General features: G+C 43.7%; 1 protein-coding gene across 1 annotated transcript in view; it reads left to right on the top strand.

Moving 5' to 3' along the window:
• mpp2b (MAGUK p55 scaffold protein 2b) overlaps nucleotides 1-18,962 on the top strand; it is a 528,409-nt gene that overhangs the window by 216,941 nt on the left and 292,506 nt on the right. The window contains exon 2 of the mRNA XM_055657232.1: nucleotides 17,871-17,998. Within this exon, the coding sequence (XP_055513207.1) occupies nucleotides 17,965-17,998 (34 nt within the window). The 5' untranslated portion in view covers nucleotides 17,871-17,964. The remainder of the gene's footprint in view (nucleotides 1-17,870; nucleotides 17,999-18,962) is intronic.

Here is an 18,962-nt window from a genome sequence, read left to right as displayed (position 1 = left end):
CCCCAGGGGACACAAAGATGGCCGGACGAGGAGAGGGACTGCTCCAGTACATCAAGCGCACGGCCCCCTGGTTTTTGGAGTTTGGAATTGGTGCCAAAACATTGCGGCGCCCGCATGTGTAATATATGTCAAAATAATTTCACTGCATAGTTGCATATGTGATAAATATAGCACCAATGAAGCCTTGGCCCTTTGCCTGGTTGCCTATCCCAGATACCACATTCCCCTTGCTCCATCGCTGCCTATGTATCTGATCTCCACCCAAATCTCACGCCCCAATTCTCCTCTGCCTGCCCAGTCCTTACTGGTTTGCGTAGAAGAATAAATGTTGAAAAGGCAGCAGAGCCAACTTCTCTTAAGATCAGCTCTGGGATCTTTAAATTCACCGGAACTTTAGGACAGGTAAAGAGTGCTTAGATTTACAAATGAGTTAATGTCAACAAATTTGGCAGTACTCAATAATACTTAAAACCAATAAAAAAATTAATCCTCAATGATACATTGGTGTGTCAAACTTGATAGTGTGCTTGAGGCGGGAATATCCATTCAACCAACGGCCTTTTGAATTGGAAGTTGGAGCAAAGAAGTGTCCTAACCCGAAATGCTGTATGTACATTCCTTTCACAGATACTGCCTGACCCACTTAGTTCTTCCAGCACATTTAAAAAAAAACAAAAAATCCATCTAGTTTGCTTCTAAACAGTGGACTGGCCTCTGGTCTCAGAACCTAGCTGGGGTTGAATCCTCCACAAAAGCTATAAATTACATCCCCTACAAAAATAAACAAGATTATTTGTATAAATAAGAAAGCACACTATGGCATTGTGAGGAATAAACTTATTTTCTTGTCAATGATGTTTACACTCATTTTACAGATAGTTTTGATATCCCAGCTTAATTATAATTCCTCGGGATGTCCATTTTCCGCTCAATTACTTTATCTACCTGTGCAATGTCACTCTCTGGACTTCTGAAAGTTCTTGAACAGCACCTTTTTCACACACAGGTGGTGGGTAGATGGAGAGAGCTGTCAGGAAAAGTTGTTGAGGCAGGTGTAACAATGGTGGAGTAGCGGTAGAGTTGCTGCCTCACAGCGCCAGAGACCTGGGTTTGATCCCGACTACGGCTGCTGTCTGTATGGAGTTTTTAACGTTCTCCCCGTGACCTGCATTGGTTTTCTCCAAAGAAGTACATGTTTGTAAGATAATTGGCTTGGTGTAAATGTAAAATTGTATAGGGTAGTGTTAATGTGCAGAGATCGCTGACCGGTGTATCCCGTATCTCTAAACTAAGAATTTTACAAGATATTTGGACAGTTGCGTGGGTAGGAAATGAGCCTGGCACAGGCATAGAGGCCTAGCTTAGCTGAGGATCTTTGTCGACATGGACAAATTGGGCTGAAGGGCTGTTCCTGTGCGGTATTGCTCTATAACAAGGACTCCCCAATACTCTTTTATGTGACAGCCGGAATAGCTCGACACTCTACAAAAAACGAAACCTACTTCCACTCACATGGAACTTGGTACAGAATTTATTTCTTCAAATTGGGCAAATGTTGCATTGCTTTATTTTACCCCACCTGACAGTGCAGCAGCCTCTACCTAAAGCCTGTCTGTTATTTCTATCTTTTTTTTAATTTTTAGTTAGTCTAAAGTCTTGTGTTGGGGGAAACTTTTACTTTTCTATGTGGGGGAGGGGGGCAGGGTAAGGGGGAAACCGTTTCCCAGTCTCATCCTGGCGGGGACGCGACTATTTCTCCGAGTCGCGTCCTCGCCCCCCCACCTCGCGGCCTACCAGCTGGATCGGAGCGGCCTTTCCTGCCGGGGACCGGGAACCGGACCGGGGCTGCTACAGCGGCGGCGCAGCGCTGGAGTCACCTTGGAGCGGGCGATACCTACCTGGGTCGCCGTTTGGAGCTCCGAAGCGTTGAGCCGTTGCTCCAACATCATGGAGCTCTGGTGCGGAGAGCTTCCAACGCGGGCGGCGCTGACCATCATCGTGGAGTCCTGGGGCGCCTTGCAGAGGGTCTCCAGCAGCAGTCTCCACCCGGCGCGGCCTGCGGACTTTGGAAGCCGCCGACTCCGGTAGGAGGGGGCCGACTCTGTGTCCACGCCGCTGAGGACGTCCCGCAGCCCCGACGTCGGACTTACAACACCCCGGCGAGCGGTCCTGGACATTGGGCCGCCTGTAGCGGCAACTGCGGAGGGCACGGGGAGGCCCTGACCACGGGGAACAGTGGAGGAAGAGACTGACTTTGATGCCTTCCCACACAGTGGGAAACTTTGATTCTGCTGTGTGGGGATGTTTTATGTCAAACCCTATAGTGTGTTATGTCCCTTTTTTATTGTATGGCTGTATGGGAATTTCATTTCACTGTGCCATCTGGCACATGTGATGAATAAATCTATCTTGTATCTATCTTGTATCTTGAATGGTCAACTATTTACAGAAAAGTGTTCTGTTTGATGTTCTGATGTACTGTAAGTGATTGAACAGTTGGTTTGGAACTAAATTGTAACATCTCTCTCTCTCTCTCTGCCTCTCTCTCTCTCTCCTCTCCCTCTCCCTCTCCCTCTCCCTCTCTCTCTCTCTCTCCTCTCTCCCTCTCTCCCTCTCCCCCTCTCCCCCCCTCTCTCCCTCTCCCTCCCTCCCTCTCCCCCTCTCTCCCTCCCTCCCCCTCTCCCTCTCTCTCTCTCCCCCCTCCCTCCCCCCTCTCCCTCTCCCTCTCTCCTCCTCTCTCTCTCTCCCCCCCCCCCCCCCCCCCCCCCCCCCCCCCCTCCAATTGCCCTGCACATCTTTAAATGTTTTCCCTCTCACCTTAAAGCTATGACCTCTAGTCTTTTACATTTGCACCCTGGGGAAAAAATGTTCTGACTGCCTACCCTATCTATGCCTCTCATAGATTTACATACTTCCATCAGGTTTCCCCTCAACCTCTGGCGTTTCAGAGAAAGCAATCTACATTTCCACTATCCTGCTATAATTTCAGAAATACTGGGTGAACTTTTTGACTTGTAACATTATGCTCAAAATGATAATGAAGGAAGGAATGACGTGCTTTCAGCTTTTATCACTTTAAAGACATTAAGGTCTTGCTGTGCTTCACTGGTTATTTCATTAACGTTCGAACAAATGGCACATAAACTTAACGTTTGTGATCTGATCGGTAAAATGAAATTGCTGTAAACCGGGTGGCATCGTGGAACGCTGCTGGGTTCTGTTGGGGAGCTTCCCCATCCTCCAGGGCCAAACCGTCTCATCCTTGGCATCAGCAGAGGGTGTCAACTCTTGCGGGTTCGGTGGGAGAGTTCTGCCAGGCTACAATATCATATGCTCATAGCGCACTATCGTTGCTTAATTGACCTTACTGAGTAACACTTCTTGCTTATAACATGCTGTATTTAAGGCTCTTATCTCAAAATGATTTCAATTTCAAAAATGTACTAAACCTTGACAAATGAATTCAATAAAATGTTCAGTTAATATTCATCCATAAGGTATAAAAATAGCATGGATGGAGGTCTAGATTCATCCCAATGGAGTGCAAATGGTCCCAGAAAGCTAATAAATGACATTGTCCCGAGCATAATACTTCAGCAAAGTACGTTGATGGATTTTTATTTCACTCAAAAGTGTAATAGTCGGGGCATAAAATGGAAATATTTTATCTCATGGAGAGTGAGCTTGCAGAACATTGAGACAAGTGTGAGGGAGGATCTTAACACTTGAACTGGCGTTATATTAAAGCTTGATGGTGTCACCATAAGGGCTAAATTAATCGGTCCCCAAAACTTGACTGATTGATTGATTGAAAGATACAACATGGAAACAGGCCGAATCTTTGCCAACCATCGTTAACTTGTTCACATCAGATCTACGTTATACCACTAGGGGCAATTTACTGAGATCAATTAACCGACAAACCCGCACATCCTTAGGATGTGGGAGGAAAGCAAATAGTCACACGGAGAGCATGCAAACTCCGAACAGACAACACCTGACATCAGGATTGAACACGGGTCTCAGGCACTGAGGCAGCGGCTCTACCAGCTGCCTTGAGTCTTGGCAATCGTTCGAGTTCACAATGATAATATAGAGCAAGCTAATGGTACTGCTTCTTGCAAAAACAAGTAAAGTGCATCTCGAGGACATTGTTTGGAATTGGTAATTTTAAATTGGAACTTAATCATGAGACAAAACCCTTGCATGTGTATTTCATTATCTGAATTATGGTTCTGATTTTTAGTCCATTTTCAACTACTTGTAGTTTTGAAACTACTCAGAACAAACTGTTTTCTTGTCAAACGCTTTATTGAAGTAATGATTACCAAATATTTTCCTGGTTTCAAAACAAAAAATAAACTCCTGGAAGAACTCAGCAGATCAAGCAACATCAGTAGAAGCAAAGGGACAGTCAATGTTTTAGATTAAGATGGTTCTGATGCTGGGCCTCAACCCACAACGGCAATCATCCTTTGCCTCCACAGATGCTGCTTGATCCACTGAGTTCTTCCAGCAGTTTATTTTATGCTCCAGATTCCAGCACATGCAGCCTCTTGTGTCTCAAGGTTTACTTGTAATTCTTGAGGTCAAAAGCTGGTTTTGAGATACTCATAAAAAGACACAAAGTGCTGGAGTAACTCAGCGGGAGAACATGGATAAGTGATGTTTTGGGTCGGGACCCTTCTTCAAATCTCAGAAAGTAATGAAATGTCATCTATCCATGAATCTGAAGAAAGGTCCCGACCTGAAATGTCACCTATCCATATTCTCAAGAGATGCAACCTGACTTGATGAGTTACTCTAGCACTCTGTGTCTTTTTTTTTTATATACCAGCATCTGCAGTTCCTTGTTTCTATCTTCTTTGTCTTCCGTATGTACACATCTCATAGATACATAGATACATAGAAAATAGGTTCAGGAGTAGGCCATTCGGCCCTTCGAGCCTGCACCGCCATTCAATATGATCATAGCTGATCTCCCTACATTCAAAACTCCACTGAGGATGTCTACAGCTTTTTGCAAACCATATCTTGACCACACTGGCAAAGATGAGGTCAGGTCGTTATTCCTTCCAAAGTAATTCCTCTGAGACCTTCTCTACAAGTTGTTACAGTATAACAATGCAGAAGGGCCATGTCTAATTTGACTGCACTACCTGATTCAGGTCCCCACATATAGTTGCTGAAGTGTTTAGTAAAGTCAAGTTCATCTGTCAGTATGTTTGAAAATGCAGTTATGAGGTAATGTTAAATTAATTTTTGGTGCTTACCCTCTGTCACCAAAATTTCAGCCCCCCCCCCCCCGTCCTGAAAGGGAATACCAGAATACGGCCTGGGCTCAGGAGTACTAGCTGCAAGGGGAGGTTGGAAGAATTGTATTGTTGTCTCTGGATCGCCGGAGGTTGAGGGGTGGGTGACCTGATAGAAGTATATGTGTAGGAAGGAACTGCAGATGCTGGTTTAAACTAAAGAGAGACACAAAAAGCTGGACTCAATGTGTCAGACAGTATCTCTGGAGAAAAGGAATAGTTGACATTCCAGGTCTCGACAAGAACCCTTCTTCAGACTGGTTAGTTTGTTCTAATATGATCTAATTTGTTGTGGTTGTGGAGAGATAAAGAATTGCAGATGTTGGAATCACAAAGAGCTGGAGCAACTCAATGGGTCAGGTAGCATCTATGGAGGGAATGGACAGACGATGTTTCGGGTCGGGATCCTTCTTTAGACTGATTGAAGAAGGGCCTCAAGCCAAAACGTTTCTTGTTCATTTCCTCCGTGGATGCTGCCTGACCTGCTAATTTTCTCCAGCACTTTGTGCTGCAAGAATCACTACTGACTTCCATTTAATTGGATGTGGTATAGAAAAGGAAACAACCACCGCTGTGGATTTATTGAGTCAATCCAATAGAATGTAAACTATGTTGTAAGGTCAAAATTAATTTCCCCAATTGCACCAAAAAATTGAAGATAGAAAACTCGAGATGAACCAACTGTAAACTTTGACAAATTGTTATTGAGCTGTTGATATTTTTTGAAGTTTAATATGATCACAAGGGGGTGCTATTGAGTGAGATTGATCTTACTGGACAAACTAGATGCAGGAAAAATGTTCACAATGATGGGAGAGTCCAGAACCAGGGGTCACAGTCGAAGAATAAAGGGGAGGCCATTTAAAACTGAGATGGAAAAAAAATGTTTTCACCCAGAGAGTTGTGAATTTGTGGAATCCTCTGCCACAGAAGGCAGTGGTGGCCAATTCGCTGGATGAATTTTAAAGAGGGTTGGATAGAGCTCTAGGGGCTAGCGGAATCAAGGGGCATGGGGAGAAGGTAGGCACTGGTTATTGATTGTGGATGATCAGCTATGATTACAATGAATGGCAGTGCAGGCTCGAAGGGCCAAATGGCCTTCTCCTGCGCCCATGTTTCTATGTTTCTATGTTATTTTCTTTAAAATATGGTAAAATTACATGCAATTTTTCTCGATTAAATGCAAATATTAATTGGACGCGTACAGCATGTGTTGTCACAGATGGAATGTTTAGCTACTTGCATTCTGGAAATATTTGGATATGATGTGAAACATTAAAATGCATGATAATTATGCCATCTGCATTTATTACGCTCTTATGCCGACAGTGAAGCACAGCAATAAGCGACTTGCAGTGAATCAACAAAGTTGGAGCTGCCAAAGGTAGAACTAGGTTCTGCATTGTTACTGGTGTGGAATTTGGATAGTACCCGAAAAATGGAATTGAGTGTTGGGAAATAAAGAAAAAATAAAATCATTAAAATAGTCGGTATTTCAGGCAGCATCTATGGAGAAAGAAACAAGAGTTAATGTTTCAACATTTCATGAGGGCCGAGATGAGTTGAAAATCAAAGATGTTTTACGTTGCAGAGACTGATGTGAGAACTAAGGAACTGCCTCTGTGAGCCACAGTCCCAGTGAGACTGAATGTTTAGGTTAGTTTGGTTTAGAGATAAAGAGCCCGAGTCCACTCCAACCCGGATGCCAGTACTATCCCACACACTAAGGGACAATTTACAATTTTTACCAAAGCTAATTAACCCCCAAACCTATGCATCTTTGCAATGGGGGAAGAAACCGGAGCACCCATAGAAAACCCACGCGGTCACAGGAAGAATGTACAAACTTCATATAGACTGTACCGTAGTCAGAATCGAACATGGATCTCTGGCACTGCAAGGCAGCAATTCTACAGCTGCGCCTCCATGGTGTGGCACAGTGGCTGGGTAGTGATGGCTAAGAGAGAGTGGTAATGAGGCATCAAAGTGTACAAATAAGATAGACACAAAATGCTGGAGTAACTCAGCAGGACAGGCAGCATCTCTGGAGAGAAGGAATGGGTGACGTTTCGGGTCGAGACCCTTCGTCTGACAGTCTGAAGAAATGTCTCAACCCGAAACATCACCCATTTCTTCTCTCCAGAGATGCTGCCTGGAGTTGGTCCAGAATTTTGTGTCTATGTTTGGTACTTCATACACATAGTGTACAAATAATTGAACTTGAGCAAAAATGAAAGCACTGGTGGAACTAAGTGGGCCAGGCAGCATCTGTGGAGGAAACGGACAGGGGACCTTTTGAGTCTGGCAATTTCCTTAGAATCTGAAAGTTCCATACCCTAAACGTTGTCTGTCCATTCCTTCCACAGATATCTTTGAGATAGGCACATGTAAGTGCATGGAATAGAGGAATATGGATCAGGTTTAATGCTGGTAAGTGTGAGGTGTTACATCTTGGCAGGACAAATCAAAATAGGACGTACATGGTAAATGGTAGCGAATTGAGAAATGCAGTTGAACAGAGGGATCTAGGAATAACTGTGCATAGTTCCCTGAAGGTGGAATCTCATGTAGATAGGGTGGTAAAGAAAGCTTTTGGTGTGCTGGCCTTTATAAATCAGAGCATTGAGTATAGAAGTTGAGATGTAATGTTAAAATTGTACAAGGCATTGGTGAGACCAATTCTGGAGTATGGTGTACAATTTTGGTCGCCCAATTATAGGAAGGATGTCAACAAAATAGAGAGAGTACAGAGGAGATTTACTAGAATGTTGCCTGGGTTTCTGCAACTAAGTTACAGAGAAAGGTTGAATGTTAGGTCTTTATTCTCTGGAGCGCTGAAGGTTAAGGGGGGACTTGATAGAGGCCTTTAAAATGATGAGAGGGATAGACAGAGTTGACGTGGACAAGCTTTTCCCATTGAGAGTAGGGAAGATTCAAACAAGAGGACATGACTTTAGAATTAAGGGACAGAAGTTTAGGGGTAACATGAGGAGGAACTTCTTTACTCAGAGAGTGGTAGCTGTGTGGAATGAGCTTCCAGTGGAAGTGGTGGAGGCAGGTTCGATTTTATAATTTAAAAATAAATTGGATAGGTATATGGATGGGAAAAGAATGGAGGGTTATGGTCTGAGTGCAGGTAGATGGGACTAGGGGAAAATAATTGTTTGGCACGGACTTGTACGGCCGAGATGACCTGTTTCCCGCTGTATTTGTTATATGGTTATATATGGTTATATGGTTATATGGTACAGGCTGATGAGGTCAGTTTATCCAAGCAACATGTTTAGCACAAACATTGTGGGCCGAAGGGCCCATTCCTGTGCTCTACAGTTCTATGGTCTAGATCAGCCATGGTTGAATGGCGGAGTAGACTTTAATGGCCAAATTGCCTAATTCTACTCCTCACACTTATGATTTATGTTACCAATTAACTGAACTTGCAGCTTCCAGAGCAGGCAAGCAGATAGTAGCATTCGCTCCAGGATTTGTATTTGGGACCAGAGCTGAACATTTTTTATTGAATAATCCCTCAGCAGGTGTTCCACCAAAGCTGTCCTGCAAAACTTAGAGCACGGCATGGGGCACAGCGGGAACACATGGGAGCCATCCATAAGCAAATTGAACGTTGATGATGAGGTGATGTTGCCCACAATTAATCAATTTGTTTTGGGATGTTTAATTTATGTTGTGTTAGCTTTTGCATTGTCATTGATTTAAAGTAATTACTGGAGCTGTTAGTGAAGGGGAATTGGGTTTGTGTATCTCGGTATTGTTGTTGGCTGGTTTATGGACTGCTGTGGGACAGTCGAAGTTGCATACCCCCCTCTGTTTCCCTTTGCTTCATCTTCTGCCCTCCTTGCAGTCGATGGGCTGGGATGCCTTGATGAGTGAGACTGTGCCCAGCATATCCCCCCCCCCCACCACCAACCATGAATCTTGAAATGCCCTCCAATGAGCACAGCGGTTCTCCCCGACAATGATACAGGCAGCAAGATAAATGTCCGAGAATGCCATTGGTCTTCTGTGTCCGCATGGGTGTATCTCGTGCTGAGTTGGTGATAGTCCCCGGCACCTCGGGTGCTACCTGTGTGGAGTTTGCAAGTTCTTCCTGTGACCACGCAAGTTTCCTCCTGTGCTCTGGTTTCCCCCACATCCCAAAGACGTGTGGGTTTATAGGTTAATTAGCCTCTGTGTATTGCCCCTAGCGTGTAAGGGAGTGGATGAGAACGTGAGATAACTTAGAACTACTGTGAATGGGTGATCGATGGTCAACACCAGAGAACCATGCCCTTGTAGTCCTGTAGCCAGTCTTTGGTTTGATCTGATGCTTCAAATGGCATGGTAGGTCTCCACTGGTGTCTGTTGCTGGAGTCTGGCATGAGGTTCTGCAGCATGTAGGTTCTGCAGGTAATGCGCGTAGAATTGTCCATGCATTTGTTAGCAATGTTACAAAATTTTGAGATTTAAAAAATCAAGTCTGCAATCTATCCCATCAGATAAAGCATAACAATAAGTTTAATTTGACACCTAATTCACTTTCATATCTCAAGTAATAAAAAAGTTATGGCCATTTTCATACCCGGAAATTAGCATCTTGTTCCCTATTGATTTTCTATGGACATAACAAAAAAGCTGTAATCGAGGACAGTCAAAAGCCCATAACCTTCTTAAAATTAAGAGAACTGAATGAAATTTTCAGTTATCATAGATTGAACCATTCTGAAACAAATATAAAATAATCTTACTTGGAGGACCTGAAATTAAAGCATATAATTAGTTAGTTACCCAATTGTAGCTAATTTCAAACTTCAATTACTAGATCTAAACATCTATCCATTTCTTAATAAATGATTAACATTTTTAAATAGCCTAAGTGTCCAAATAATATTCACAAATAATTCACAATAAAACATGATTTTTAAATCTCATTTACATCAATTTATAGGCCAAATGGAAGGAATTTAGTGTTCAATTGCTGTAAATTAAAGTCAATTTAAATCGGCTTTCTAGTGGGTTCCTGTGAACGCGCTGGTTTAGAACATTCACATTGCAGTGGATTTGTGCCCTCAAATGCCCAGAAAAATACTGCTTGATATAAAGAGCCCAAAATTAGCTACTCGCTATAGAAAACTTTATATACAGGGTTGTTAAGAAGCCCCTTTTAATGTAAAAATAAGGTACATACCTTTAATTGTTTGCTTTATAAAACCCTGGGGCTGCGAGAGGTCGCGGGTTGAGAGAGTGGTTTTTAAACTACTATAACTATTATACAAGGCCATAAAAACTAATAATACCTTTTGCGACGGGGTCTTTCAGCGATTTTCCGTTAATGATTTACTAGGCTGAACATTTTCGATTGCAACAGCCTAGTAAAAATCGCGTTTTAAACCCGCCCCCTCTAAACAGCACCAAAATCACACACACGGGGTGGGGGCAGATTCTCATCAACGATTCGGGTAGGTTTTGTAACATACCTACATTTGTCCAATGGTGCAAATCTGTAAGAGGTGCATGCCCTGAGCTGAGCCCAACCCTCTCCACTGGGCAGTGGAAACCATGGTAATATTATTTCCTTGCCCATTTGCCTGTCCAACCCCGCTGGCACCTTGAGCGACTATAGTCCAACTCTGGAGGAAGAAGGAACTGCAGATGAAGAAGGGTCCCGACTGGAAACATCACTTACCCATATTCACCAGAGATGCTACCTGACTCGCTCAGTTACTCCAGCACTTTGTCTATATTTATAGTACAATTCCACCACCGTTCTTCTGGCAACTGGTGGTCCAGCATCCTCTTTAATCCGGAAAATATTATGAGAAACATAGGAAAGAACTGCAGATGCTGGTTTAAATCGAAGGTGGACACAAAATGCTGGAGTAACACCGCGGGACAAGCAGCATCTCTGGAGAAAAGGAACGGGTGACGTTTTGGGTCGAGGCCCTTCTTCATTGCCTTCAATATTATGAGAGTGCACTTGAAATCCCCCTCTGGAAGCCCCCCCAAAAACATGGCAACCAGGCTGGGTGAGGTGGCCGATCGCGACCTCATCAGGACTTCCGCAGATGATCGGCGGGTAGAATTTGCCCCCTGTGGCCGAGTCTCTGGAACTCCGGCCAGTCCTCAGCCACCAAATCTGTTCCCATAGCTGACTTCCGAGGCCCACCTTGCGGACTGGTATCTCGGCCCCCCGGTGGACTGGGAAGACCATTCTGGTATCGTTGGACTCCTCTTGGAGACTCGCATCGGACGGTGGGGACAAGCCGACCCTCATCAAGACTTCCATGGACAACTCGTTAACTGGCGCCTGCGTTGCTCGTGCAAGAAAAGCAAGTTTTGCTGTAAAATTAATTTACAATGATTTGTTTTATTTAAGTTTCTAGCAGTCCATGATGCTTTAGAGACATGGGAGGGGTATGATTAGTTGGTCGGGGGTATATTGTTGGGTCATTTTTACGTGATCTCTGTATTAAAATATTTTTCGAGACAGTACATGATTTTTTATGGTCTGCTTGTGGCTGTGTCAATTACACCAAGTAGAATGTTGAAAATAGAGATAGTACAGTTCAGGAACAGGTCCTTCAGCCCACAATGTCTATGCTGAACATGATGCCAAGATATACTGATCTTATCTGCTTGCATGCTATCCATATTCCTCCATTCCCTGCATTCCCATGTGCCTGTCTAATGGACTCTTAAATGTCCTGCTGCCACCACCACCCTTAACAGTGCATTCCTGGCACCCACCACAAAAACATACAAGTCCTGCACATCTCCCTTAAACTTTACTCCGCTCACCATAAACCTCAGCCCTCTAGTCTTTGACATTTTCACCCTGGGGGGGGGGGGGGGAAGGTCTGTCTGTCTATGCTATCTACACCTTTCATAATTGTATATGCTTCGTTAGGATCTCCCACAAACCTTCGAAGCTCCAAAGAACAAATCCAAGTTTGTCCAGCCTCTCCTTAGAGCTAATACTCCATAATCCGGGCAGATGAGATAACTTCTTGATGAAAAACTACTTGCAAAGATCGAATAGCGTTATATTGAAATAACGTGAATGAGGAAAGAATGCGTATGTCAAGAAAGACATTGGGCGGCACGGTGGCACAGCGCCAGAGACCCCGGTTCAATCCTGACTCGAGGTCCTGACTGTATGGAGTTTGTATGTTCTCCCCGTGACCTGCATGGGTTTTCTCAGAGGTTTATGCTTTCCTCCCACACTCCAAAGACGTACAGGTTTGTAGGTTAATTGGCTTGGTATAAATGTTTTTTTTTTAATTTGTCCCTAGTATGTGTAAGATAGTGTAAGTGTGCAGGGGTAGCTGGTTGGTGTGAACTCGGTGGGCCGAAGGAATTGATTCCATGCTGCATCTCCAAACTAAACTAAACATAATAACTGTACTGTTTGTGCCCTTGGAATTCACTTAGCATGCAGGTAACAGAAAGAGGAGCCAACGTTTTAATTGTTTCCGACAATTACAATGTAATGGCATGTTCCCACATTTAATTCTTTGAGCAGTCATGCCGATTAGCTTGCTTGTATCGTCCAACATCACTTGACAAAATCCACATAGTTTGAAGGACTATTTCATTACCTGAAGACATATTTGGCTTGGCATCAGTCCTGGCTGCTTGGTTAAGCATTTCTGTCCTTAATTGTATTTTTATTCATGAAGCACTCAGAACATTTTGTAGATTGTGCTCCTACTGTTAACAAGTCAATTTGGACATTTTATAAGTTTGTCGAAAGTTAATTGCTAAATCTACAACAAATTGCTGCAGTTAGAATGTGTTTGTGGCTGTTACCACTGGTAGAATTAGACCATAAGACTGTAGGAGCAGATTCAGGCCATCAAGTCTGCTCCACCATTCGATCTTGGCTGATCTCGTTTCCCCTCTCAACTCAATGTTTCTGTCTTCACCCTGTAACCTTACTATTTAAGACCCTATCAATTTCTGCTTTAAAAATACCAAATGAATTGGCCTCCACTGCCGTCTGTGGCAATGCGTTCCACAGATTCACCACCCATGAGAAATTCTTCCTCATCTTCATTCTAAAAGTCCTTTTATTCTGAGGCTATACCCTCTGGTCCTTGGCTTCCACAAGTGGAAACAATCTATCCATGTGTAATCTAAGTAGGTCTATCACTATTTAGTGGGTTTCAATGAAATTTCCCCTCCTACAGACCCACATTACCCTGGCCACGCTCTCAAGTCACTCCTGCCATCAGGAAGAAGGTTTAGGAGCCTGAAAACTGACATCCAGGTTCACATTACAACCTCCAAATAGAACCATATAGACTTGGTGGGATTATTTTTTGCTTTGCTCCATTATAGAAACATAGAAACATAGCAATTAGGTGCAGGAGTAGGCCATTCGGCCCTTCGAGCCTGCACCGCCATTCAATATGATCATGGCTGATCATCCAACTCAGTATCCCGTACCTGCCTTCTCTCCATAACCCCTGATCCCCTTAGCCACAAGGGCCACATCTAACTCCCTCTTAAATATAGCCAATGAACTGGCCTCAACTACCCTCTGTGGCAGAGAGTTCCAGAGATTCACCACTCTCTGTGTGACAAAGCACCTTATTGCTCTATAAATGTTATTTTTTTGTCTATATATATGAAACTGTTTTTTGTTGTATAGTATGAGTTCTACAGAGTATGTTTACATCTGTGTTGTGCTACTGCAAGTAAGAATTTCATTGTCATATGTTTCTGAACGGAATAATAGAACACTCTTGACTTGACTCTCGAGTTGAGTACAGGCCGCAGAGCCAACAAACACTCCTCGTATGTTAATGAATTGAGTCTGCTGTCAGAAGAATTCTACATGGAGAGTCTGTTGCCAAATAGTTGACAAACTTGGAACGTTTTCCTGTGTGATAATAACCTGTGAGTTTTGAGCCCTTGAATCACTGCCTTGGCAGTGATAATCAATTAAAGTATGTAGGTTGCTTCAAGCACCATGTACAGGGATCATGAATGTCAGTCATATCTGGTGTCCATTATGGATTTCTTTAATATCTTTGCATGCTTTTTTACTTCCTACGGTCTGACAGCTGAGGAGAATTGTGGCGCACCACAAAATGGTTGATATGCCCCTGGAATATCGGAGGTGCCTTTTTAATTGTGCATGCAATGCCCACTTTTACCTCAGGCTGGCAAGTTGTTTCCTTGATAATTTCATGATGTTAGGCACTGGCTACAAACATTTCAACTGTTACGTGATTATCTGCAAAGTCAGTCTCCTGATGAGTACTTCAGGTTCACTCATTACAGTGAAGAGCTGCTAACCATATTATAATTGGCATTTGGTGTCAATTCCAGATTGTCTTCGTTAATTGGAAATGACTTCTTGAATTGAGAAGGTTTCAAGAGAGACCAGAATGATGAGACCCTGCTTTGCATTGACAGTGGGCCAGAGCATGTATTCATGAACCGAGATGAGAAAAACTTTTTTTCACACAGAGAGTGGTGAATCTCTGGAACTCTCTGCCACAGAGGGTAGTTGAAACCAGTTCATTGGCTATTTTGAAGAGGGAGTTAGATGTGGCCCTTGTGGCTAAGGGGATCAGAGGGTATGGAGAGAAGGCAGGTACGGGATACTGAGTTGGATGATCAGCCATGATCATATTGAATGGCGGTGCAGGCTCGAAGGGCCGAATGGCCTACTCCTGCACCAAATTTCTATGTTTCTATGAACCGCTCCCATCTCAGGTTACAAAATGGATTGGGTTACCAAGGGGCTCAGCAGAGTCCGTCAGCTTGATCCACTTCTGAGGTTCCTGGAAAAAAATAGTAAATATTCCGTTAGCTCTGAAGGAACTGTAATCTTTGGAAAAAGTTATCAATTTCTTCCTGGATCTGTTCTGCATACAATCCAATAGCTTTATCATGACATGCAGAAGAGATTCACCAGGATGTTACCTGGGCTTGCAGTCTTGAGTTAAAGGGAGAAGTTATAAAGGTTGGGACTTTATTCTTTGGAGTTTCAGAGGCTGAGAGATGTTCTTATTCAGGTGTACAAGAGCATGAGAGACATGGATAATGTGAATGCTCACAGTCTTTTCCCCCAAGGTCAAGGATGCTGAAGCTAGAGGACAAAGGTTTATGGTGAATGGGGAGATTTATATGGACAACATTTTCACTCGCAGTGTAGTCCATTTCCGGAATGAGTCACCAAAGGAAGTTCTAGAAGTGGATACAATTACAAGTTTTGGAATGCCTTTAGACAGATATGTTTAGAGGGCTATGGGCCAAATGCAAGCAAATTGGAAGAGCTTGGTATGGCAACTTGGGCAACATGGATAAGTGGGCTGAAGGGTCTGTTTCCGTGTTGTATGACTGACTATGAAACATGAATCCCATGGAGACGCTTTTGGATGTGATGGGGTCAGGTGGAGCAGTGTTAGCTATTCAGCCGCCAGTTCGAGGGTCTTGCCTGATTACTTTTATCAGGATTAAATCTGGGAAAAGTGGGGCTGTCTCTAAATTTTGTATCGATTGTAGAAGACCCTCTTAGAACATTGCAGCCACCGAATTAAGACGAAACATGAGACATTCCTGCCCGGTAATTTTGTAATGTCACCAGGACTTCATGAGGATATTTTTAATGAATGAATGAAAGGATGAATTAATGAATGAATAAGTTTATTGGCCAAGTATTCAGATACAAGGAATTTGCCTTGGTGCTCCACCCACAAGTGACAACATGACATACAGTGACAGTTAAGAATGATACATACAATATTAAACATTAATAATAACACATTATTGATTAAATATGTATATTAAATAAAATACCAGAGCAAAAACAAGCTACAGATTTTTGGTTATTGAGTAGAGCTACTACTCGTGGGAAAAAAAGCTGTTTTTATGTCTGGCTGTGGCAGCTTTGACAGTCCGGAATATCCTTCCAGAGGGAAGTGATTCAAAGAGGTTGTGGCCAGGGTGAGAGGGGTCAGAGATGATCTTACCCGCTCGCTTCCTGGCCCTTGCAATGTACAGTTCGTCAATGGAGGGAAGGTTGCAGCCAATAACCTTCTCAACTGATCGGACGATTCGCTACAGCCTCTGGGTGTCGTGCTTGGTGGCTGAGCCAAACCAGACCATGATGGAGAAGGTGAGGGCAGACTTTACGATGGCCATATAGAATTGGACCATCATTTCCTGTGGCATATTGTGCTTCCTCAGCTGCCGCATGAAGTACATCCTCTGTTGTGCCTTTTTGATTGTAGAGTCGATGGTGGCCCCCCACTTAAGGTCCTTGGAGATGATGGTTCCCAGGAACTTAAAAGCCTCCACAGATGTGACTGTGGTGTTGTTTGATGATGAGTGGGGTGAGGGAAGGGGGAGCTCTCCTAAAGTCTACAATCAATTCCACTGTCTTAAGAGCATTGAGCTCCAGGTTGTTGCGATGGCACCAGGACGCCAACTGTGACACTTCCTGTCTGTAGGCAGATTCCTCCCCATCCTGGGTCAGTCCAATCAGGGTTGTGTCATCCGCAAACTTGAGAAGCTTGACAGAGGAGTCAGTGGAGGTGCAGTCATTGATGTAGAGGAGAAGGGAGAGTACACAGCCTTGCGGTGCTCCTATGCTGAGGGTTTGCGGGTCTGAGATGTGCTTTCCCAGCCTCACATGCTGTTTCCTGTCTGTCAGGAAGCTGGTGATCCACCGACAGAGGGGTTCAGGCACAGTCAACTCGGAAATTTTGGAGTGTTGTAGCTCTGGCACAATGGTGTTGAATGCAGAGCTAAAATCAACAAACAAAAACCTCACATAGGTCCCCTGGCAGTCTAGGTGCTGAAGGATGAAGTGCAGGCCCAGGTTGACTGCACTCCATCCATAGATCTATTGGCCTGATATGCAAACTGCAGAGGGTCCAGCAGGGAGTTTGTGATATTTTTCAGCTTGGCCAGCACAAGCCTTTCAAGGGTCTTCATGACTCCAGAGGTCAGTGCGACAGGCTTGTAGTCATTAAGACCAGTAATCCTTGTCTTTTTGGGTACAGGGACAATAGTGGAAACTTTGAAGCAGGCAGGGACAGTACAAGTTTGCAGGGACTGGTTGAAAATGTCTGTGTAGACCGGTGCCAGTTGTTCGGTGCCAGTTGTTGAGCTTGAGAGTAGAGGGGGAAAGTTGTCTGGTCCTGGAGATTTCCGGCTTTTCTGTCTTCTTATAAGCCTCTCCACGTCCTCTATTTTTATTGTTGATGATGGAGAAGTGATGTTGTGCAAGAGTGGGATGAAGTGTTGGTTGGGGTGGGAAAGGGTCCAGTCTTTTCAGACTGGAGTCTTGCTTTAAGTAGGTGTGAAGTGGTGAATGGGGAGGAGTGGATGCAGAAGGGTCCATTCTTTGCAGATTGGGGCCTGGCTGTGTTTGTTGGGGAGGGGGTACCAGGGTTACGTTTCTGCTTGTCAAACCTGCAGTAGAACTCATTTAGGTTGTTTGTCAGCTGACAATTGTCCAAAGAGCAGGGGGCTTTTTGAGTACGAAGAGCTTGTATACAGAATGTGTTAGATCACCACACTAAGCTCTGTTTTCTTTTTCAGCAGTTTGATTGTACAACGAAGAACGAGTAAGCTGCCGTAGACCATCACTCGAACGGTAACAGAAAATCTTTGTCTTCGATCAACGGGTGCCAAGATGCCTGTGGCGTCAGCTCATTCGGACGATTCAGGTGTGTTGTGCAAGGCCTTGTTTGCCACTGGAGTTCATTTGCAGAGTTTTTGTGCATTAGTTTTATTTTTGAATACGGTTAATTGTTGGTCTGCTTTTTTGTTTGGGAAGTAAATGCAATTATCCCGATGTTTGAGAGTATTTGGATGCCGCGGCAAAGACATGTAAGGTCTGACTGTTCGAAAAAAGGATTTATCTCGATATGTACTTAATGACGCAGGGACACTGTGTGTTTAAGGACTTAAGGGCTGCATGACGCTATAATGCTATAACTACAGTTAGTTTTCTCACTTGCTGTTTCTTTGCCTGAGGTTTGCTAATGTGAAGTAATTTGGGGCAGTTTATTATATCAGGGCGATACAAAACAAATATGTTGTTGTGCACATTATTTAAAGAAAAAAAAGTGTTTTATTGTTATCACATAGTTTCTACATTTTAACTGCTTTTCTGTGAAATGGTTTGATACTCCTTGGAAGAGAAATGCCAAATTTAAACCTTTTTAAACAATACACAAATGACATCATAACCTTGTAATTTGGTATATATTTTTGCTATAAGGACTAAATCAATGCAAATTAGACATTTTAACTTGAAAATTTATTCCGGCGTTGTTTGCTCTTGTTTGTTTCATGCATTTAGTTTAGAAATAGAGCATGGAAACAGGCCCCTCAGCCCACTGAGTCCACGCCAACCATCGATCACCCTTTCACATTAGTTCTATGTTATCCCAATTCCTCATCTACTCCCTACACACTAGGGGCAATGTACAGAAGCCAAATAACATACAAACCTGCATGTCTTTGGGATGTGGGAGGAAAACGAAGCACCGGATGAAATCCACGGACATGGTGAACGTGCAAACTCCACACAGACTACACCGAGGTCAGGATCAAACCTGGGTCACTGGCGCCGTGAGACAGAAGCTCCGGCAGCTGTGCCACTGTGCCGCCCTGTCGCTTAATGTG

The sequence above is a fragment of the Leucoraja erinacea genome, chromosome 27, assembly GCF_028641065.1.
Source record: "Leucoraja erinacea ecotype New England chromosome 27, Leri_hhj_1, whole genome shotgun sequence".
Taxonomy (NCBI): domain Eukaryota; kingdom Metazoa; phylum Chordata; class Chondrichthyes; order Rajiformes; family Rajidae; genus Leucoraja; species Leucoraja erinaceus.
Note: the sequence above shows the minus strand (reverse complement) of the source record. Positions and strands in the feature narration are given on the sequence as shown.